The sequence below is a fragment of the Canis lupus genome, chromosome 11 (genome assembly GCF_048164855.1).
Source record: "Canis lupus baileyi chromosome 11, mCanLup2.hap1, whole genome shotgun sequence".
Classification (NCBI taxonomy): domain Eukaryota; kingdom Metazoa; phylum Chordata; class Mammalia; order Carnivora; family Canidae; genus Canis; species Canis lupus.
The window spans coordinates 71291511-71313381 of NC_132848.1; the positions used below are offsets into that span (position 1 = coordinate 71291511).

The 21871-nt window shown below is 53.7% G+C and overlaps 1 protein-coding gene and 1 long non-coding RNA gene across 6 annotated transcripts in view; one reads left to right on the forward strand and one right to left on the reverse strand.

Moving 5' to 3' along the window:
- Positions 1 to 21871, forward strand: part of ANXA4 (annexin A4) — a 48274-nt gene that overhangs the window by 12383 nt on the left and 14020 nt on the right. For all 4 annotated transcript variants that reach the window (XM_072768679.1, XM_072768681.1, XM_072768683.1 and 1 more), the window contains exons 2-8: positions 2059 to 2113; positions 10123 to 10210; positions 14321 to 14415; positions 16085 to 16198; positions 16716 to 16806; positions 17888 to 17967; positions 19065 to 19121. In XM_072768679.1, the coding sequence (XP_072624780.1) occupies positions 2111 to 2113; positions 10123 to 10210; positions 14321 to 14415; positions 16085 to 16198; positions 16716 to 16806; positions 17888 to 17967; positions 19065 to 19121 (528 nt within the window). In that variant the 5' untranslated portion in view covers positions 2059 to 2110. The remainder of the gene's footprint in view (positions 1 to 2058; positions 2114 to 10122; positions 10211 to 14320; positions 14416 to 16084; positions 16199 to 16715; positions 16807 to 17887; positions 17968 to 19064; positions 19122 to 21871) is intronic.
- LOC140600436 (uncharacterized) lies at positions 709 to 2876 on the reverse strand. 2 transcript variants are annotated; one of them, XR_012003702.1, is made up of 3 exons: positions 2175 to 2876; positions 1901 to 1972; positions 709 to 950 (listed from the first exon to the last, which is right to left on the reverse strand). It is a non-coding gene; the product is annotated as an uncharacterized lncRNA (long non-coding RNA). The 2 variants fall into 2 exon arrangements; XR_012003701.1 differs by having other exon boundaries at positions 1901 to 2876.

The window sequence follows — 21871 nt, forward strand, 5'->3', positions numbered from 1 at the left end:
CTCCAGACAGGAGCATGGACGGACCAAGGGAGCGGGGCCCAGGAGGGGCCCCCAGAAAGAGTCCCGGCTCCTCGGGCTGCAGGGCAACGTGGAAGGACCTTGAGGTCGAGCTCCCGGAAGAAGGGCCCGGCATTCTTTGGGAGCCCACGGTCTAAGAAGAGGCCTGGGGCGATCCCACAGCGGGGGGTGGTCTGAGGAACCCCTTCCCTCCGTGCTGGGAGCGACTCGCCCCTCAGCAGGTGCCAGACACCGCGCCAGGAAGCGTGAGTGTGGGGTAACGTTACATGTTAATACCCAATGGAAGAATCAAGGGGTAGCATTTCCAGCATTCATGTCTAGAATTTTTTTTTTTAAGATTTAATTTATTTTCTCATGAGATACACAGAGAGAGGGGCAGAGACCCAGGCAGAGGGAGAAGCAGGCTCCTGCAGGGAGCCCGATGCGGAACTCGATCCCAGGACCCTGGGGTCACGCCCTGAGCCAAAGGCAGATGCTCAACCGCTGAGCCCCCCGGGTGTCCCCATTTCTAGAATCTACTCAGAAACTCATTTGGTGCTGGTAAGTAACGACTACCCGACAGCTGTCTCTCGATCAGTGGACTTAGGCGGCGGGCTGTCCCGTCTGGTAAATGTACCCCGTGTTCACGCAGGATACATTTTTTCCCCTTTAGTAAGTTATTTCTAGCTCATTGAATAATGACGCTCAGTATTTCCAGAAGGTTTTGCTCAAGCATTTTTTTCTACTTCTTGATGTGGTCAAAGGATTGGCAGTATTTCTACTAAAGGCCGGCTTTTTGGGGGGAGGAGTTTTCCTTCCCGGCCTCCTTACGTGTTGTCATCCGCAGCGGCTCCCCCGTATCCAGGGTGTGTGTTCCAGGAACCCCGACGGGTGCCCGGAACCGCAGGTGGCCTGGAACGGCGCACGAGCTGCTTTGTCCCGTACAGACGTACCTGTGGGAAAGTCTGATTGGTGAACTAGTAGGAGATTAACAACAAGAACAAATAATAAGTCTAAGGATATTCTGTAATAAAAGTCATAAAAATGGGGTCTCCCTCTCTCGAGACCCCTTGTGATGCTGTAGTCTTCCTTCTTATGACGATGAGGGAGGGTAATGGGGTGCCACGTGGCGGAGTGAGCTGGGGGACGTGGGCGTTGGGAGCAGCTTTAGTCTCCTTTGACCTGGTGTCAGGAGGAGGACCACCTGCTTCGGGATCGCAGTTGACCGAGACCACAGATGATGGAGGGTCACCACATTCCAAAGCGATGGAGAAACCAATGTCTTACCTTAGTCATTCTAGAATTTTCCTTCCTCGAGTGGAAAGCACAGTGAAGGGAGACTTTGCTCCGCAGAGCGCATCCGCAGGCTCCGTCCGACTGCCAGGGAAGGTGGCGCCCCTGAGCCCTCCCAGGACGGGGCTGGGCCCAGAGCAAGTGGCCGCTGCATCTCCGGGAGCCCGGCTCTCGGCTCCCCACGCATCGGGCCACGGGGAGCAGCCCTTGGGGCTCAGTGGTGGCCCGGCCAGCGCGTGGACACCAGGCGGGCTCGGCGGGAGGGGCCCTGAGGCTGCTGCGGGCTGCCCTGGCTCCGGATGCTCCTTGGGACACCAGGGAGCCCACGGAAGGTGCGGGACGGGAGCGGGCCCCGCGGGACCGGGTGCCCCCCGAGGCCGGCCGCCGCCAGCCCAGAGCCCCGGCCGAGACGCCCGCACACCGGACCGAGCAGCCTCGCTGCGGGGACAGAGCGGGGGCCAAGTGCGCAGCGGCTGGGGGTGGCCGGGCGGTGGCCGGGCCGCGGAGCCCACGCCGTCCCTCCCCGGGGCCTCGGCCTCCTGTCCCCTCGGGGGACGCGCGTCTGCAGAGCAGCGGGGACGGTGTCCGCGGCAGCCTCCCTGTTACCCACCTGGCCTCGGTGCCTTCGGCGATCCATGGGGCTGGCCTGCGGGGACGGCGCTGGCTTTCCCTGGTGACCCACCTTTGAGCAAACCGCAAGTCGCCGTGGTCAGCGATTTTAGCGACGCATCGCTCATCGCGGAAACCGCCCCTCTGCTTTTTTCACAGAGCAGCTTCTGGACTGCGACTGTGACCGGGACGTGGAGCCCGCGGAGCCGCCATGGTAAGTGCGGGGGCACCTGGCCCACCTGCTGCCCCGCCGAGGGTGCAGGGCGCCTCCCCACCTGCCGCCCCGCCGCCAGGTGCAGGATGTGTACTCAGGGCCAGTGGACCTTGCAGAGCGCTGTTTCCTCAATAGAGAGGAGAGAGGAGGGAAGTGAAAAGGGCCTGCCTGCCTCCCTCTCTCCCTCCCTCACTTCCTAACTTTCTTTCAGTCAACCACCGTTTTAATTTCTTCCCAGGACAGGAAGTCACTTGACCCTGAAATTTTACTCAAAAGCAGAACCCTTTGAATCCTTCTTCCAACATCCTGAGATACAAAAAGGAGTCGTAGTTTTCTCATCCCAGGAGCTCCTGTGTGTTCACTGTACAAACTGCAGGCACATGAAAAGGAAAAACGAAAAATCCCCCAGGCCCACCTGCAGGACACAAGTCCACCCACACCTTGGTGCGACACCACCGCAGGCTCATGGGGAGGGGTGCGGGTCAGCGGGCAGGCTCGCCACCTGCCTCCTGTTTGGGGCGTGAGCGGCCCCTCGGGGCTGCACTAGCGGATCTTTGGGGCGGGCTGGGAGTTGGAGCCTGGGGAGTTTCACAGAGTCCGGTCTTGAGCGGAAGCTGTGCCTCCTCCAGCTCTCCCCGCGGGTGGCCGTCTCCTCCCCTCCTCCCGCCCAAATAAGGTATCTGGACACACAGGTGATCCTGACCCCCGGCCCCTGGAAGGAGTAGTAGACATACGGAGATCCCGCCAGCTCTAACTGGCCTCCTCTAGGAACGGGGAGGACAATGACTAATATACTCTTAACATCGTTTTACCTTAGACATTCTAGAATTTTCTTCATCATCCATGACAGTCAAAACCTCACTCATCTCTGCCCTAAATCTCCGTGCTTTGTTTTACAATTCGTTTCTTCTTGATTCTCCCTGGACACAGAACATTTATTCAGAAATGTCTACAGGGTCCCAACCTTGTGCCAGATGTGGTACTTGGCCCTGGGGACTCCAAATTAATGGGACAGTCTTCCTGCCTGCAGCAAGCTCACATAGGAAGCCTATGGCCCAGGGACCCTTTACTGTGCTGTCCACTCGAGGAAGGTGACCTCAGTTGCTCTCATCTTTCCTCCTAGTACCTGTTTCTCCATCATCACTGATATTTGTTGGACAGATAAAGGACATTTTTATTTTTTTATTCTTATTTTTTTTTAAAGGACGTTTTTAAAGGTTAGGAAAAACACACAATAGTCGCAATATTGTAATTCCCAATTGTTTTCCATCATTTTATTTTAATTATTTTATTTTTTTTAAGTTTTATTTATTTGTTTGAGAGACCGAGTGAGAGAGAGCATGAGCAGGGGGCAAGGGGGGGTAGAGGGAGAGAGAGCAGCAGACTCCCCACTGAGCAGGGAGCCCGAAGCAGGGCTTAATCCCAGGACCCTGGGACCATGACGTGGGCCAAAGGCAGATGCTCAACCACTGAGCCACCCAGGTGCCCTCCCACTATTTAGATCTTTTTTTTTTTTTTTTTTAAGATTTATTTATTTATTTATGACAGACACAGAGAGAGAGGCAGAGACACAGGCATAGGGAGAACCAGGCTCCACGCACGGACCCTGATGCGGGACTCGATCCTGGATCTCCAGGATCACACCCTAGGCCCCAGGTGGCGCTAAACCGCTGGGCCACCTGGGCTGCCCACTTTTTAGATCTTTTTAAAATTTTAATTTGGGATCCCTGGGTGGTGCAGCGGTTTGGCGCCTGCCTTTGGCCCAGGGCGCAATCCTGGAGACCCGGGATCGAATCCCACGTCGGGCTCCCGGTGCATGGAGCCTGCTTCTCCCTCTGCCTGTGTCTCTGCCTCTCTCTCTCTCTCTCTCTGTGACTATCATAAATTAAAAAAAAAAAAATTTAATTTATTTTAACTTCAACTTGCCAACATGTAGCATAACACCCATGTGTTTCTTCTTTTCTGCCCATTTCATGATTGGATTATTTGTTCTTTGGGTGTAGAGTTTGGTAAGTTCTTTATAGATCTTGGGTACCAGCCCTTTCTCTGATGTGTCGTTTGCAAATATCTTCTCCCATCCTGTCGGTTGTCTTTCAGTTTTGGTGACTGTTTCCTTTGCTGTGCAGACGCTTTTTATCTTGATGAAGTCCCAGTAGTTCATTATTGCCTTTGTTTCCCTTGCCTTTGGTACGTGTCTTGCCAGAAGTTGCTGTGGCCGAGGTCACAAAGGCTGTGGCCTGTGTTGTCCTTTAGGATTTTTTGTTTGTTCCTTTGGTTGGTTGGTTTTTTGTTTTCTAGGATTTTGATGGATTTCTGTCTCACATTTAGGTCTTTCATCCATGTTGAGTGTAGCTTTGAGGGTGGTGTGAGGAAGTGGCCCAGTTTCATTCTTCTGCGTGTGGCTGTTCAGTGTTCCCAGCACAGTTGAAGAGACTGTTTCTTCCAGTGGATCTTCTTTCCTGCTTTGTCAAAGATTAGTTGACTACAGAGTTGAGGGTCCATTTCTGGATTTTTCTATTCTGTTCCACTGATCTCTATGTCTGTTTTTGTGCCAGCAGCCAGCGTTCTGATTGTTATTACCGTAGATGAGTTTTGCCTGTTCCGGAACATCCTATCAACGGAGCCATAGAGTATATGGTCTTCTGCGTCTGGCTTTTTTCCCACCGAGCATTACGTTTTCGGCACTCCGTCCGCGTTGCCGTATCAGCTGTTTGTTTCCTCATGCCCTTTGATTGCTGATTGGTATTTACTGGGGAGTGTCATCAAAAAGATGTGACCAGTGACTGGCCGGAGGCTCCTCACCCCCGCCCCCGTCTTTGGAGGATCTGCTTACCGAGGCTACAGCCTTGAGATGGCCATGCGGTGTTGAAGACAGCTGCACCGTGAACGTGACTGAGCCCGCTCAGGGCCTCTTTATAACCTGAAGATCTCGGGGCCGAGTCCAGGGATCGATTTGTCTTGCTGCTGCGTAAGACAAGCCTTGTGTCTAAGTTCCCTTTGCCGTTGTTAAAGCCGCTGCCAACCTCCCTTCAGCCTCTCCCTGCCCCCGGCCCAGGGGGGCGGTTTCGGGCGACCCGGGAAAGCTCCTGAGGGCTTGTGGACCTACCGTGTTCTAGTCTATCCTAGTCCAACTTCTGACATTTATTACCTTCCTGATTATTTTAATAACTGGATAATATTTCATCGATTATGATCCAACACCTTGTCTAGCCATTCGCTTTCGTTATTCTTTCCTGCATCCTCCCTGTTTCCTTTGTCTGCTGCTGCCACACGAAGCCTTCCTGGTACAGGATCCCTCGCTGTGCCAGGACGGATAATGGTACACTATGCCCTGGAATTTGATCAATACGCTTACCGTAGGGCTAACGGGAACAAGTTTCCTGAGCTTATCTTTTTCCTGGAAGAGAGAGTCACTGAGAATGTTCATTGATAAGCTGAAACATCTTTGCAAATGCCTCCATCGATATTTCTTGTTAGATATTAATTTTAATCCCACAATGGCATCCCTCAGCAATGCAGGTTGTGTTAAAGGTCAATGCAGTGTTTGGGAACCATCCAAAATTTTGCAATAGAGCTCAAAAGAATGCCGTGAAACATTTCACCCGGAAAGCTGTCTCATAGTGGAACCAGTGGCCGAGTTAGGCCAGGTTGGAGTTTTGACAGCACGTCACCCAGTTGCTGTTGATGCACAGTGGAAGAAAACAATTAAGGTACCTGTATTAACTTCCTAGGGCTGCCGTAACAAAGTCTCACAAACTGGGTGGCTTAAAATAATAGGAATTTGTCTAATAGTTCGGGAGGCCAGAAATCCCAAATCAAGATGTTGGCGGGGCCAGGATCCCTCTGAAACCTGTAGGTGACACTTCCCTGCCTCTTTCTAGCTTCTGGTGGTTTGCTGGCAGTCTTAGGCATTCTTTGGCCTGCGGCTTCTTAACCCCAATCCCTGCCTTCAGGGTCATGTCCTGTTCTTCCTGTGTGTCTGTGTCTTCATGTGCTGTCTTCTTAGCAGGCCACCAACCATATTGGATTAGGGGATCCCCTTCTCCAGAATGATCTCATCTTAATGTAATTAATTACATCTGCCGTGACCCCCTTTCCCAATGAGGGTATATTCTCAGGTGCTGGGGGTTAGGACTTCAACGTGTCTTTTTGGGGGTTACACTTGACCTCTAACAGTACCCAATGGTTTCTACCTCCTTCTGTCAGGTGTATAGAGGGTGGTCTCCAAGTGCTAGATGCTGACCGCATCCAGGAGGTGAAAGCCTGGGCTTTTGGCAAACCAGGCCCACACTGTCTGGTACCCCAAGCCTTTGGATGGGCTTGATGTGGGCCCCAGTGAGCAAGGTCCATCTCACTAGAGAACTTCCCTAAGGACATAAAAATCCTCTGTTCCTTTAGATGGTCCGCATTATATCCTTGGATGAAATTAAAACACCAGAGAGCCTTAGATCTATTCTACGTTGTTTTTTCCACCTGTACAAACTCTGTCTTCTGGATTTTGCTTTGACGTTACCCCATAGGCTTACATTAAGAGGCATTATCAGTGGGACGCCTGGGAGGCTCAGCAGTTGAGCCTCTGCCTTTGGCCCAGGCCATGATCCTGGAGGCCCGGGATCGAGTCCCGCATCGGGCTCCCTGCATGGAGCCTGCTTCTCCCTCTGCCTGTGTCTCTGCCTCTCTCCCTGTGGCCCTCATGAATAAATAAATAAAATCTTGAAAAAATACCCCCCTTTTTTTAAAGAGACATTATCAGAAATAGACAAAAGAATTTCACTCTCCTATTTATTGTGGAGATGTTGGAATCATACTTGATGATGATGATGGTGATAGCCACTGAGTGTGAATGTCTGTTTCAGTGTTTAATATTTGCTGGATTCTGTGCTAAACGCTTTGCTATCTTATTCTGCTTCATTATTACAACAACTCTGTGAGTTGATATCATTATTTTCAAAGTACAAGTGGGAAAAAGGAAGATCAGACAACCCAGCTAGGAAGGGTTGAAGCCAGGATTCAAGGCTGGGTCTGTGGCACTCCAACGTCTGTGTTCCCCCCACGAAGCTTTGCTACCTCTCCCTGGAGCCCGCTGTGTCTGCTTCACAAAGACCCACAGATGAAATTTCCCTCAATGTTAGAATTCCCTTCACAGTGATTGTGACCCCAAGAGTGATGTAACAGTGACAAAACTCTCTCCATGAATATTAGATTTTACTAGATCCTGAGCACAAGGCTATGGGTTCATTTCACCCAAGGCTGACCTAAGATGTAAAACCCTTCCCCCTTGCAGGAACACATATCCTCTCGCTCTATTTCCTCCCATCACCAGAACATCCTACCACCATTCACCAAAAAAGGCCATTATCAGAAAAGTCATGAGAAACAGTCACCTACTCTGTGACCTGTGCCCTAAATGCAGCCTCGGCTGTCTCTGCCTTCCCTCAGCTTGTGAGCTCCTAGCATCCTAAAAGCACATAGCACCGGCTGTGAGCAGAGGAAGGTCTGCAGCTTGGTCTGAATTCCGTTGACATCCTGGTACCGAGCAGATCACTTAGACCCTTCCCCGTGTGCAGTCTAACACCACGTTGGCAGACGCCAGACAAATTAACTACGTGAAAGGAGACGATGCAGAACAATTCTCGTGCCGGTTGTGACTAATTAGGTCATTTTTAAAGATAAGAGAACAGAATTCAGAATATTAGAGCTAAAAGGCTCTAATCATGCTTATTAGGGTCAGATACAGAGGGAAGATGTATTTAAAACCAAAGCTGGTGGGGTGTCTGGATGGCTCAGTTGGTTAGGCGTCCTGACTTTTTTTTTTTTTTTTAAGATTTTATTTATTTATTCATGAGAGATGCAGAGAGAGAGGCAGAGACACAGGCGGAGGGAGAAGCAGGCTCCCAGCCTTGAATCCTGGCTTCAACCCTTCCTAGCTGGGTTGTCTGTAGGGGGGTCTCCTTTTTCCCACGTGTACTTTGAAAATCGAGAAAATCGAGAAGCCCGATGTGGGACTTGATTCCAGGACCCCGGGCTCATGCCCTGAGCTGAAGGCAGGCGCTCAACCGCTGAGCCCCCAGGTGCCTCTGACTCTTGGTTTCAGCTCAGATCAGGATCTCAGGGTTGTGAGATCGAGACCCGCATCAGGCTCCGAGCTGGAGCATGGAGACTGCTTAGGATTCCAGTGATGCTCGTCGTCACCTCTGTCGTCTAGGTGCCTCTCTTCTCCTCCCACCACTTTCCCTGTTCCCCTTTGCCCACTCAGTCAGGCGTCCTTCTCCTCCATTCCACTGCAAGGGGCCTCGTCAGGGTCACCGGGAACTTCCGTGCTGCCGAATGTGACCATCCCTTCAGTGTCCTTCTCTTCCACTACTCTTGGCCGGCACTGACCGCTCCCTCCTTCCTCAGCCCCCGGACAACATGCCATCCTGGTTTTCCTTTTACTTCAAGGACTGATCTTTCTCAATCATCCTTTCTAGGGTCCTCTCTACTACCAGAGAGGCCCAGGCTTATCCTAGGACCCCTGTTCTTGAAATCACGTTCCCCCTAGGTCATGTCACCCAGTACCATCCACATGTTGATGTGTCGACTTGACCTCTACTTATATTTTATAACCAGCTGTCCTTTTGACAACTCCACTTGGGTGTTTAATGGACATCCCAAGCTTAACATTTTGAAAATAGAACTTCTAAACCTCACTCCCCATTGTGCCCCCACCCCACCACATCTGGTAGCTCTTCTCCAGTTTTCCCCATCTGGGTAAATGACACCGCTCTTCGCCTGGCTGCTCAGGGAAAAGCTTCACACTTGGTTACAAGAACCAGAGTTACACTTGGTTCTTTTCTTTCCTTACCTCCCATCCATCAGTCCATCAGCAAGTTCGGTCACCTTTGCTTCAAAACATGCCCTGACTCTGCCTGTTTCTTTGTTTCAGCTCTTTTACCCTCTTCTAGCATTATATCCATGGGGCTTGTCCAGATTCTCATCTGGTCCCTGCTTCTCCCTTCAGCAGCCTGAGAGATCTTTTTAATATGTAAATCAGATCACCCCCCTCATCCCCTTGCTTAAAACCTGCCCGGTGGCTTCCCAATGCACTTAGGACAGACTTAGAAACCCCTTACCCCAGTGAGGGCTGTCTTGCTCTAGCCTCAGCCCACCCCTCTGATTCTCTTTCATCCTTTTTCACTTTTGAAAATTCTATGGAGAAGTGTAAATACCTAAGAAAGTAGACTGAGTATCAAAAAGAACCCCGGTGTGCCTACTGATAATTATTAACCTATGGTCAGTCCTGTTTCTTCTTTATCTCCAACTTCCCCCCACCTGTGTTATTTTGAAGCAAATTCTGGAATCTTATCCTCTTTAACCCTGTAAACGCTGGATTTTGCGGATTACAACCCCTGTACTGTGGGTTGACATTTTCCTCTCCCTTCTATTTTCTGTAAATTGGTATTTGGCTCTAGGGGTTTGATTGGATTCAGGTTTGATTTGTTCCTTTCTTGGGACAGGGGGTGCAGGTGAGATGACTGCACAGGTGATAGTGGAACTTCCCTTACTACTGTCCTCCTTGCCCACCTCCAACTGGGGCCACACTGGCCTCCGTCCTGTCCTGCTTCTCGCATACAAGCTAGGCCCAGCCTCAGGGCCTTTGCCTTGGCTCTTTCCTCTGCCTATAACCCGGCCACCACCACCACCCCACCCTGCAACCCCCTATCCTTGCATGGCCACCTGCTTCATGTCATTCAGATCTCAGCCTACATGTTGCTGCTCAGAGCAGCCCCTGCAGGACCTCTCTATTGGCGCCCTAGCACTTCCCACCGTTGGACACCATTTATGTATTCATTTGTTGGCTTGTTGATTGTCTCCCTCCTCCTGCACTAGAGCCTCAGCTCCATGGGAGCAAGAACCTCATCTCTCATGCTCACTGTGGTATCTAGAATAGTCTGCTGTAGCCCCAGCAGCAGCTGTGGGCTGAAAGGGATGATGACGCCGCTCACTTACATCTTCCTCTGTGTGCTCAGGCAGCCAAGGGAGGCACCGTCAAACCAGCGTCAGGATTCAGTGCCACCGAGGATGCACAGACCCTGAGGAAGGCCATGAAGGGGCTTGGTGAGTGTCCCAGCGGAGGTGAATGCTCCCTGATGTGTTGTGCGTCACAGAGTCACACAGAGGGTGTTGTGTCCACTGGCAAAAAATGAGTAGGTCTCTAAGAAAATACAGTGGGAACAAACTGGCTTTTGAGACAAATTAGATGAGAGGATATTAATCACTTTTTTTACAGAAATAACATTTAATGCACTCATTCTGGATTTCCTCATTTAAATCTGTTTTTTGTTTAAAACTCTGTTTTGCAAAAAAAAAAAAAAACCCTGTTTTGCATGAGGACATTACGAATCTACATATAAAACTTGAGCAATGTACCTGTTTTCCAGCTGGTGCAGTGTGTATATGTATAGTGCCATAGGGTTTATTTTTTATTTATTTTTAATTTTTATTTATTTATTTATGATAGTCACACAGAGAGAGAGAGAGAGAGGCAGAGACACAGGCAGAGGGAGAAGCAGGCTCCATGCACCGGGAGCACGACGTGGGATTCGATCCCGGGTCTCCAGGATCGCGCCCTGGGCCAAAGGCAGGCGCTAAACCGCTGCGCCACCCAGGGATCCCTGCCATAGGGCTTACAAAGCACTTTCACAAATATTATTTCGATGGGTGCGTAACATGACAGCCCAGTAATGCAGTGAAAGCAGCGACTGCTTTTGTTATTATCAGCGCATTTCATGGAATGTGAAGCTGAGACCCAGAGAAGTGAAGTCGCATAGTAAGTGGAACTGAGCCAGGGGTCACACTTGGCAGGCAGGGCCTCCTGTAGGCATGCGGGCACACTGCAGGCTGCCCCGGATTATTCTCTTGCCTGTGTAGACGTTTACCCAGAGAAGTGCCCTTGGTTCATAGCTGCTATTTATAATTTCCTTGAGATGTGGCTTAAAACATTTGATCTTGAAGCCTTATTTCCCAATTTTTCTCCCCTCCGAGAGCTCATTTTACTTAGCCCCAGTGTTATTAGCAGCAGATATGACCAGAACAATAACAGGCAAAAGCTTGTTGTACTGCTGAGAAGCTGAGATTTAGGCAGGTTGGCGAACTTGCCCAACATCCCAGAGCCAGTAGACGTTAGAGTCAGGAGCTAGGCAATTCCAGGCAGCCAGACCGAGGCAGTCTGACTCCAGAGCTGGAGTTTAAGTCCCTACGCTCTCCTGCTGCCCCGCTCTGAACAGAACATTGTTCTGAATCTAGACAGCCTTCTCCTCATTTTTCCCTCTTTCATGAATAAGATGGAAAATGTGGTTGGCCCACTCTTTTTTCCCCGTTCTCCTGCTTCTTTGGTATACAGCAAGAACACCGTAATTCAGGGTGTGGACCACACGGCATTCAGAATTCTCAAAATAAAAGTCAGGAGACGTTTGACAGCCAATGCTTGTCAGTGTCTGCTGTGTGGAGACCCGTCAGTGGGAGGTAGATAGTTGGGAGACAAGGATTACAACACCCACTTCACGGAGGCCATGGGTGCTGGATGGGCATGGCGTGAGCGGAGATGACTGTAATAATGTGACAACAGCTGTCATAATATGATGGTGACAGGAGGGGCACAAATAAGGTACCATTAGGTTCAGAGAGGAGATCATATTTAATTTGGGGACATCAGGCAAAACTTCTCAGAGACTGTAGAATTTGAGATGAGCCTTGCGAGATAGGTTGTTGCAACAGAGATAAGAGAGAATGTGTTTCAGCTGAATGGAGTCGCATGAGCAAAGGCATGGGATGAGTGCGAGTATTGTCCCAATTTCCGGGTCGGTGGAGGCCTAGGGGAGTCACAGAAAATACATGGAAATGTGGCTTGCCCCAGGAGGTTGTTGGAAAACAGTTGTCGGCCGGTCCAGAGGGCGGTCCTGAGGTTGCCGCTGAGAAGGCCCCCTGGAGAATCACAGATGTGGGGAGGCGGCCCAAAGCCCTTGGCCAGGAAACCAGCGCCACAATCAACATCCTAGGCAGTGGCCAGAGGGGCGTACAAACCACTAGACTGAGAGTGAAGGAGGTCGGGAGGAAGGAGTGCAGTACATTGGAGCAAGTACCATCATTCCAGAGCGAGGTCTATGAAATCTGGCTGCCTGAGTTCCTTTCCTGTGCGTATTTACAACAGCACACAGGATCTCGCAGAAAGTCTCCAATGCCAGACTGCTGCTCCTGTAGAAGTCCAGCAGATGGGGGCGGGGGGACATTCCTGAGCCTGAGGGCGGGGGACACTCGGGAGTTTTACTTTTTAGGAAAATTAATCTAGCAAGAGTTTGGAAAGACCAGTTAGGAGATAAGAATACCAATTACCAGACTTTACATTTGTCTAAGCCCCTAAAGTCCTGAATCTGAGTAGCAGTGGTAGGAATCAAAGAGGAGAAGCACGCAAAAAAGATTTTAGAGTTAGATTTTTGTATGCCTTGGCAGGAAATTTGAATGTAGAGGATGAGCGAGGGTAAAAAAAAAAAAAAAAAAATCAAAGCTATGTTGAGGATTCAGATTTGACTAACTGAAAGGATGGTGCCTTTTATAGAAATAGGGATGAGCAAAAGATGGACCTCCCCCCACTCAGAGTTCTGAAGAACAGGAAGTTTGTATATAATAGAGACCTGTTTTGTTTTGTTTTGTTTAAAGATTTTATTTATTCATAAGAGACGCAGAGAGAGAGGCAGAGACACAGGCAGAGGGAGAAGCAGGCTCCATGCAGGGAGCCCGATTCGGGACTCGATCCCAGGACCCGTGGTCACGGGGGATCCCGGAGTCACGCCCTGAGCTGAAGGCAGGTGCTGAGCCACTGAGCCTCCCAGGCATACCCCCACTTTTTTCCTAATATGACAGAGAGTAGGGCCCTAAGATACGTAAACACAGTCCTATAGCTTCCTCCCCACAGCCCACACTTTTCTGGATCTCTAATCTTGCGAAGAATACCTATGGTAAATCTATATTTTTTCATTTCTCCCTGAAATCTCCCAGCAGAATCTTTTCCGTAGTCCCACACAATTCCCCATACAGGTTAAACAGTGAGGAAGCGGAAAACTCACCAAACATACATGGACGTCCAGCTGTTAGTAAGACAAGGGACCGATTCTGAAAAATCAGAATAAAGCCGTCCCGGTAAAAGTTGCTGCAAGAAGCCTGCAAACAAAATTCAGAACGTTTACGATTTGTAATTCTCACGAAGTTTTGGTAGGATATTGCACAGTGGGAATTTTTTTTTAGCAGTTCTAAGAAGGGAACCACTGAGGTCAGGGAAGAGCCTGGAAATGAAAAGCCACACCTACGGATCTGAAAGCTCAGGGCAGGCAGTGAGCAGCCCACCAGAACCCTAAAAAAAATAAATAAAATAAAACCCTGCAAGCGCTGGGTGAAGGGGGTGCAGGGCACTAGGTACACTAGTGATGAGCGCTCGGTGACGTACAGAATTGTTGAATCCCTATGTTGTACACCTGAAACCAGCACGGTGCTGTTTGGTAATTAAAGTGAAATTAAGGGGGGGAAACCCCTGCAAGAGGCTGAGTGAATCAAGAGTCCAAATGGTTTCAAGACTCAGAGGAAATTTTAACAAACTTAGAAATGAGGAGGGGGGCATCTGGGGGGCTCAGTTGGTTAAGCATCTGACTTCAGCTCAGGTTGTGATCTTGGGGTCCAGGGATCGAGTCCCACTTCGGATCTCTGCACTCAGCCGGGAGTCTGCGTCTCCCTCTCTCTCTCAAATACATAAATAAAATCCTTTTTTAAAAAATGAGAGAAAAAGCAAGAACACAAGACAGAGGAGAACCAGAAGACATGCCAAGAACTGCAGGGGGGACCGAGGGCCTGACCCGGTCAGCAGTTGGCGCCCGTTCAGCGAGTGCGGGCACCCCGAGGGAATCCGGGGAGGCCGCGGGTCCGGAGGTCGCGATGCAGGAGGACGCCAGCGCTCACACTCACACGAGGTAGCTTCTCTGTTCAGTGGCGAACAGGAGATTGAAAGGAGAGGCCGAGACTCAAATCGCGTGTCTGGTTCCTGAAAAAATAGACGAACCTACCGAACCAGAACCTCTTTTCTTAAAAAGTGTGTGTTTGGGTAGCGCTGGCGTCCCTGGGGGAACCCCTTTGCTCGCTCCTCCCCAGATCACCTCACCCGCTGTCCCCGCTCCCCGCCAGGCACCGACGAAGATGCCATCATCGGCGTCCTTGCCCACCGCAACACGGCCCAGCGCCAGGAGATCAGGACGGCCTACAAGAGCACCATCGGCAGGGTAGGCTGCGGCCCCTGCGGCCCCCCAGGACCTCCCGGGGCAGGGAGGCCGGGCCCCTCCCCGTCTCGATTCCTGCAGTGGCCCTGTGTTCGCGAGAGCGGATCCTTGCCTTGTTTAAAGATGTTCTTTGGGGGAAAAAACCTAAAATGGTGTCAGCAGGTTCCGTCTGCTGCCCTTGGGCAGGAGTGACTTCTGGGGGCTCTTGCTATCTTCCCACTCGGCCCCTCGCGGGGACTCGGTTGCTCAGCGGACTCCGCCGCCACCCTTGGGAGCACCTCCCCTGATCCTGGTCGGGCTTAGGCCACCGCGGACGACAAAGCGGTGCTTAGACCTTGTTTGTTTTAAAAAGGCTCTCCTGGGCCTGAGAGTCCCTGCTGACCCTTCCGCACACGCCCACCTGTAGCGTATATTCATTCCTCTGATGATCCTCAGCCGAGGGGCACCCTCTCAAGTTCCCGAGCGGGGCCTGGGTGTTTGTGAACACGCGGTCGATTTGTCAGCTCAGCTGACGTGTTCAGAAAGGGAGCCTCTTTCAAACTCGGCTTTCGGCGCTCACTTAGCAGGACCGTTGCACCCAAACTTCCCTCGTCACTGCGGACCCACCTGTGTGATTGGCAGGAAGCCTTTTTTACCGAGGCAGGGCTGTCAAGGGGTGATTGGGGTCTCGGAGACCTTTCGGCTCGTGCGACCGCAGCTGCTCTCGAAGGCTAAGCGGTGGCGGTGGCGGGGACAGGGTGGCGGGCTGCTCACCGGCGCGTCTGCGGGCCAGCTGTGGCGGGGACCCGGCAGGGAAAGGGATTCTTCGCAGCTCAGACTGTCTTTTGGGCATTTGAAACTCCCCTCCGTCCCGCAGACACTTAATGAGCACAAACCGGTGTGAACACGCATGGGATAGATGAACTGGAATATTCAGCCTCAGAACTAAGCTAATCTGACGGCCGTTTGGCACGATGCCCAACGTTAGCGGACTGAGCACTAAGTAGTTTGTTCACCTGTTCGGTGTCTGTGGATTTGGCCTAGAAATCTGCACAAGAGAAGAAACACGGGGCTGTCAGTCAGGTTTTTGAGAATCGGAGATCTGACTTGAACAGTATCTCAGCTTCTTACTTTAGTTGATCAATTTTTTAAAAAGATTTTATTTATTTATTCATGAGAGACAGAGAGAGGCAGAGACCCAGGCAGAGGGAGAAGCAGGCTCCATGCAGGGAGCCCGATGCGGGACTCGATCCCAAGACCCCGGGGTCATGGCCTGAGCTGAAGGCAGATGCCGGACTGACTGAGCCCCCCGGGGCCCTTTGCAAAGCTCTTCAATGCCTGCTTACGGGGGATGCTCGGCTCCTCAAATCTGCCTCTGCGTTGTTTGCGGTGACACGCGGGTTTGGCCGAAGCACAGGAAGAAAGGCTGGTGTCGCAGAGCCGTAGGGCGAAGGGCCTCATAAAGGCCTCTTAGCATAAGGGTAGGCACGCGGATGCGGCAGGGAGCCTTTGCAGACCTCCGCGGTGCGGCTGCGGCTGCGGGAGAGGGACCCCGGGAGGAGGCAGGGGCGACTCAGAGTCACCAGCAGGGGAGCTGGGACCGTGCAGGCCTCGCGGCCGGTCCCCGGCCCCCCCCGAGGGCCGCTGGTTGCCGTGAGCCTGGCGGGTGAACGGCCCCCGGCTCGCTCCGCAGGACCTGATGGACGACCTGAAGTCGGAGCTGAGCGGCAACTTCGAGCGGGTGATCGTGGGGATGATGACGCCCACCGTGCTGTACGACGTGCAGGAGCTGCGCAGGGCCATGAAGGTACGCGCCCGCCTGCCCTGCAGCGCCCGGGCCCGCTCCTCCCCGGGTCCAGCCCCACGGCCTCCCGGCGCCGTCGCGGCCTTGGAGAGGTGAAGCCTCGCGGCTGCCGAGGCGGGGGCTCCCAGCTGGCGGAGGGGGTTCTCGGCCAGCGCCTGCCCGTCCTGAATCCCTGTCAGCGAGCAGCCTCGTGCCAGGCGAAGAGGTGCTGGTCTTTGCCAGGAGGTTCAAAGCCTGGGGGAGGTCGAGGAGAGTCGCCCCGGCCCCCGTCGCGGGCAGACGCGGGGCACAGCCTGGCGCAGCAACCGTCCGGCAGAAACGGCCCAGAGGGGTTGCGGTCACTAGACAGCGTCGTGGTGAAGCACCCTGCAGTTTGGGCGGGACAATTAAGATGGGCAAATCCTGGTGCTAGAACCCCGTGGGTTGTCTTTACGCCCCGTGGGTTCTGGGCCGGAGGCCTAGGTCCGCGCTCAGCACGCAGACGGGCTCCTAACCCGCTGTCTCCCGGCCTGGCGTTCAGGGAGCTGGCACGGATGAGGGCTGCCTCATCGAGATCCTGGCCTCGCGGACGCCCGAGGAGCTCCGGCGCATAAACCAGACCTACCAGCTCCGTATGTAGCCCCCAGTGGCCCCGTTGGGCTTTCCTTGTGATTTGAGAAGTACTCGCGGGGGCTGGTGCCCACCGATTCAGCCGTCCTCATGGAGACCCTGACCACAGGGGATCCCCAGCTTCAGGCTGTGCTTTCAGGCGGGTCCCCGTCTAGGGAAGTGACAGTCCCGTGGCTTCTCAGGACCTTTCTGGTGAAGATGCCACTGCCCCGGAGCCCCCCGGTGTAGCATTACTATTATTCTGGAGGTTGGAGGGTTGTTCCTTACGATCAGACAGGTGTGTTGAAAAGGGGGGGCACCAGCGAGCCTTAACCGTCCCAGGGGCTGGCCCGGAGGGGCTTCTGGGCCCACCTCTTACCTCCAGACTGGCCTGTATCCCCTCCAGGCATCTCAGAAAGATGGACATTTGCTCCCCTCTTAAAAATCTCCAGAGGATGAAGCCCACCTAGGAAGAGCCTTTAAAATACACCTTTTTGCCCTACGAATGCGATTTAAAAAAAAAAAAATTGCACAAAGGTTTAGATCCTACAAAGCTTATTTGGTATTGTTGACGTCGCTACAAACATCCACCAGCGGCAGGTTGGCCAACCAACGCGGCACCTCCGCACGCTGGAGCGTGTGTCGGCATCGGAGCGTCCATTGAAGGATATTATCAGATTCCATGAAATGGGTTACAGAGGAGGAGGAGTTCTGTGGGGTTTTTCCCTCCTTCGTGTTATTTATGTGTTTTTCCCTTAGTTTTCCATAGCAAGTGTGTACTGCTCTGTAGAAGGAGAACAAGATAGTGGGGGCTGGGTCAGTGCTCAGAGCAGGAGGCCCTAAGCCGGGCGCTTGGCTCAAGGTTTTCTGTCCCCGGGGGCGTGAGGCTTGGGGCTTCTCTGGGGAGCCCCCCTGGCCCTTGGCCCTGACAGCCCCCTCCCAGGGCCCGACCCCGGGCACCCACTGCTCCGCTTGCCTGTCCTCGGCCCGTCGGCGCCCCCACCCCGCCGCCCTGTGCCACCAGCCGGGCCCGGGCCGCGGGAAGGTTGGGGTGCGGGGCCGGCGGCCTCGGGGGGCTGACGGGCGCCCTCGCTCTGTCCCCAGAGTACGGCCGGAGCCTCGAGGACGACATTCGCTCCGACACGTCCTTCATGTTCCAGAGGGTGCTGGTGTCGCTGTCGGCCGTGAGTCCTCCCGCGGGGCCCTCTCCCCTCCCTCCCTCCCTCCCGCCTTCCCAGGCCCGGGCTCCTCAGGGACGTGACAGGTGCCGGGGCCCCTGCCCAGGGCTTCCCACGCTCCCCAGGGAAGGGGGCAGGCACCGGGCTCCTGTCATCAAGGCGGGGACACTGCCGGGGGCCGGGGACAGGCTCGGGCCAAGAGCACGGCGGCGGACACCGAGCAGGGCTTCTCGAGCGAGGCGCCCACGGCGCGGGGGCCTGGGGGTGTGGGCCTCGGGGCAGGGGAGCCGGTGGGTGCCCGGCAGGGGGACCGGGTGCTGCCAGGAGCAGGGGGCAGGACGCCCTGGGACGCGGGGGCCGGGTGGGGACCACCAAGGCTCTGGGAGCCCCGCAGTGAGCGGCATTTCCGGGCGTCCTGGGACCGCACCGTGCAGGTGGCCTGGCCTGGAGGTGACCTCGGGATTCCGGGTGACCCAGGGCAGGGGCGCCGGAGGCAGCAGACGCGGCTCCTCCCCTCCTCCTTCCTGGGGGGGGCGCTTCCCCGAGTGGCCCCCCAGAGCAGCTCATCTCCTGACGTGCCTGTCCCAGTGCTGCTGCTCTTCCAACAGAGGACGACCCAGGGCGCCCTCCAGCCCCCCGCAGCCCCCCCACTCCTCGCAGCGCCCGCCCGCTTCTCCTGTTTTGCCCACTTTGCTCGTCGCCTCCCAGACTTAGCATCCGGCGGGCCCGGCCTGGAGCCCAGGGGCCGGAGGCCGCGTGGCAACAAACCTCAGCCGGCAGAGCGGAGGGGAGGCCTAGCATCCCTCCACGGCCTGGGCCCTGGGTCTCTCCTGTTCCCAGCCCCCATTTGGCAGAGTCTATCAGTGCGGGTTTGCCAGCTGGGAAGGCCTTCGTCCGAGGGACGGGGTGGGTGACGGCAGTCAGCAGGCCGTGGTCGCGCTCCTTCCCCGTCCGCTGGAGCCACTGGCTCCGGTTAGAGCCGCGGGAATAACACAGGCACATTCGAAGGGCATCGCCCCCCCCACCCGGCATTCGGTCTGCACAGTGCCCCCCGCCCCTGCCTTCATGGACACTCTCTCATCCCTTTGCCTTGTTTTTCTCAGGGTGGCAGGGATGAAGGAAATTTTCTGGACGATGCTCTCATGAGACAGGATGCTCAGGTCAGTAGAACTGCAGCTTCTCTCTTTTCTGTTGCCAACAAGGCTTTAGTGGGTGGACCCCCCCCCCCCTTCATATTTCAGTGTGTGTCGTCCAGGCTGGGAGATGTCCTATGGAAAAAAATAAAAGATTCCCGCAGATGACCTTCAATAGCAGTAATTTTTTTTTAAAGATTTTATTTATTTATTCATGAGAGACACAGAGAGAGAGAGAGAGAGAGAGAGGCAGAGACACAGGCAGAGGGAGAAGCAGGCTCCATGCAGGGAGCCCCACATGGGACTCAATCCCGGGTCCCCAGGATCACGCCCTGGGCTGAAGACGGTGCTAAACCACTGAGCCACCGGGGCTTCCCAGCAGAAATTTCTTGCAGAAATACCTGGGGCTCCGGGTGACACAGGGGATCATTATATAAGCATCCCTGGGTTCTTGACATTGGGACCATGGTCTGGCCCCCCCAGAGAGCCATGGAGCATCTTCTGAATCACTTGGAGGTGAAGGGACCTGCCTTTGCCGCATTTACCTTGCATTTTTACGTTTGATAGAACCTGTGTAAAACAGCCTGCGCAGTATGTACCCTATCGGGTAAAATTAATTTCAAAGTCCAAGAGGCAGTTGTTTGCCTGGTGCCCGGCCCACCACCGATGCCTGCCCTGGCGCCAACCCCTGATTCCTTTACTGAATTAGTGGCCAGATAACACTAATCATAATAGCTGATTAAAAAGAAATGGGGGGATCCCTGGGTTTGGTGCCTGCCTTTGGCCCAGGTCATGATCCTGGGGTCCTGGGATCGAGTCCCGCATTGAGCTCCTTGCATGGAGCCTGCTCCCTCTGCCTGTGTCTCTGCCTCTCTCTTTCTCTATCATGAATAATAAATAAATAAGCAAATCTTTAAAAAAAAAAAAAGAAAGAAATGGGTCCTTACCAGGTGCCAAACACTGTTGTGAGCTGTTGACACGAGATATGTCATTGAATCCTTGCAGTAACCCTACGAACCGAGCGCTGCTCTCCCCAGCTCGTGGACAAGGAAGTTGAGCCTTGCAGACGCTCAGTCCCTCGCTCAGGCTTCATGGGGAATGCATGGGGCCTGAGGCAGTTGGGATCTAGATGCTGTACTCTTAACCAACGTACAGCCACAGGGGAGGATTGGTCCCATTCGGTACGTGAGGCGTGAACCACTCTGGGTTCTGCAGGAGAGAACCCGTTGCTTTCTCCAGAAGGGAGGGGGTAAACGTGCCACAGGAGTCCCGAAGGTACAAGGAGGACCATCCCATACTGGAAAAACAGGAAATTGCCTTTAATCCGGAAGCTTTGAGGAGGGAGGAGGTGTTGAAAACGTTGGAACCCCTGGATGCTGCTGTGAGGCTCAGCTACCTCAAGGACAGCATCTGTGGATGTGGGAAGGCGCCTCCGTGGCCCAGGGGAATCTCCCCTTCAGTGAAGAGTCAGCGGGCACTTCATTCCTGAGACGCCATACCCGCCTTCAGTTCCTGGGGGGTCTCCTGGGCACCGGGTGTCCCATGGACCACCTTACACTTTTTCCTCACCACACATCTGTGAAGCAGGTAGTGTTCCTTCGTATGCTTAGAGATAAGACAGCGATGCGAAGGTTTAAATACCTCGTCCAAGACCACATAGCTGGTGGAATTGGGCTCTTTGCAGCCGTGCAACTCAATGAACAGGTGTTTTGGGGGCTCTTCAAGGGGCACAGTTCCCCGTGGGGGTGTGATGAGGTACAAAGGGGCTTCCAAGTAAGTTTGGGCTGGGGGAGTCAGATGGAGGGAGTAGAGTTCACAGTCAGTTTTTCTGGATCCTTTCGAGTCTCACCAGGAGGTGAGGAACTTGAGAACAACTGCAGCTGAGATTTCAGCTCTTGTAGGATAAGGCCGTAGGAAAACCTTGGCAGCCTTTGCTCTGTGACTTGTATCAGCAGCACCAGGGCGGTGTCTGCAAACACTGCGTTACCGAAGCTGGATTTTGACGGAGGAAAGTAAGTGAGTTCGAGATGAGAAGACTGATCCGGGCAGGTGGAGTTAGGTAGTGGTTCCTTCTGGAGGGTGGGCCTCTGAAAGTACGGAGGCTGTTACCCCACTAGTCCCATTTTAGTCCAATTTTATCTGTTCTTGGGATGGAACTCGCACGGGAGGACGTCATAAGGAGCACTCAGAATTCTTACTTGAGGAAGAAACGTGCGATATATTAAGACTACATTAAAAACGCCCTCAAGAGCTTTTGCGAGCTGACGCATCTTGATTCCCTTCTTCTGGGAAACAAACAAATACAGGCATAGGAAACATCGGCACGAACACTGGAAGCTGTGGAGGAGGAGGAGGCCCACTGAAATGCCAGGTGGGCAGCACCGCTGGGCCAAGCGCCCCGGAAGGGCGTCCACCCCCCTCGAAGCTGGAAGCAGGCACAGCAGCTTTATGCGGAGGCCGAGGCTCCTTGGGGAATCCTAGGTCTTCGCCACACGCCACATGCTCGCCATGTGCTCGCCACTCACGCTCCTGCTTGACATCCATCCAAATAAGGAGCGAGGCCTCGCTCCGAGAAGAATCCGCTTGTCTTGTTCTACAGGGAAAAAGCAGCTCTGGACAGACTGCTCATCACGGAAGAATAGAAGAGCACGGAAAGCAGCACACCCTCAGCGCAAGCACCGTGTGGCCGGGGGACCAGCAGGAGCGGGAGGGAGGCAGGTGGGCCCAGGCGGGGAGGAGGACGCAGATTTCAGCTTCGGACCCCAAGACGCACGAGA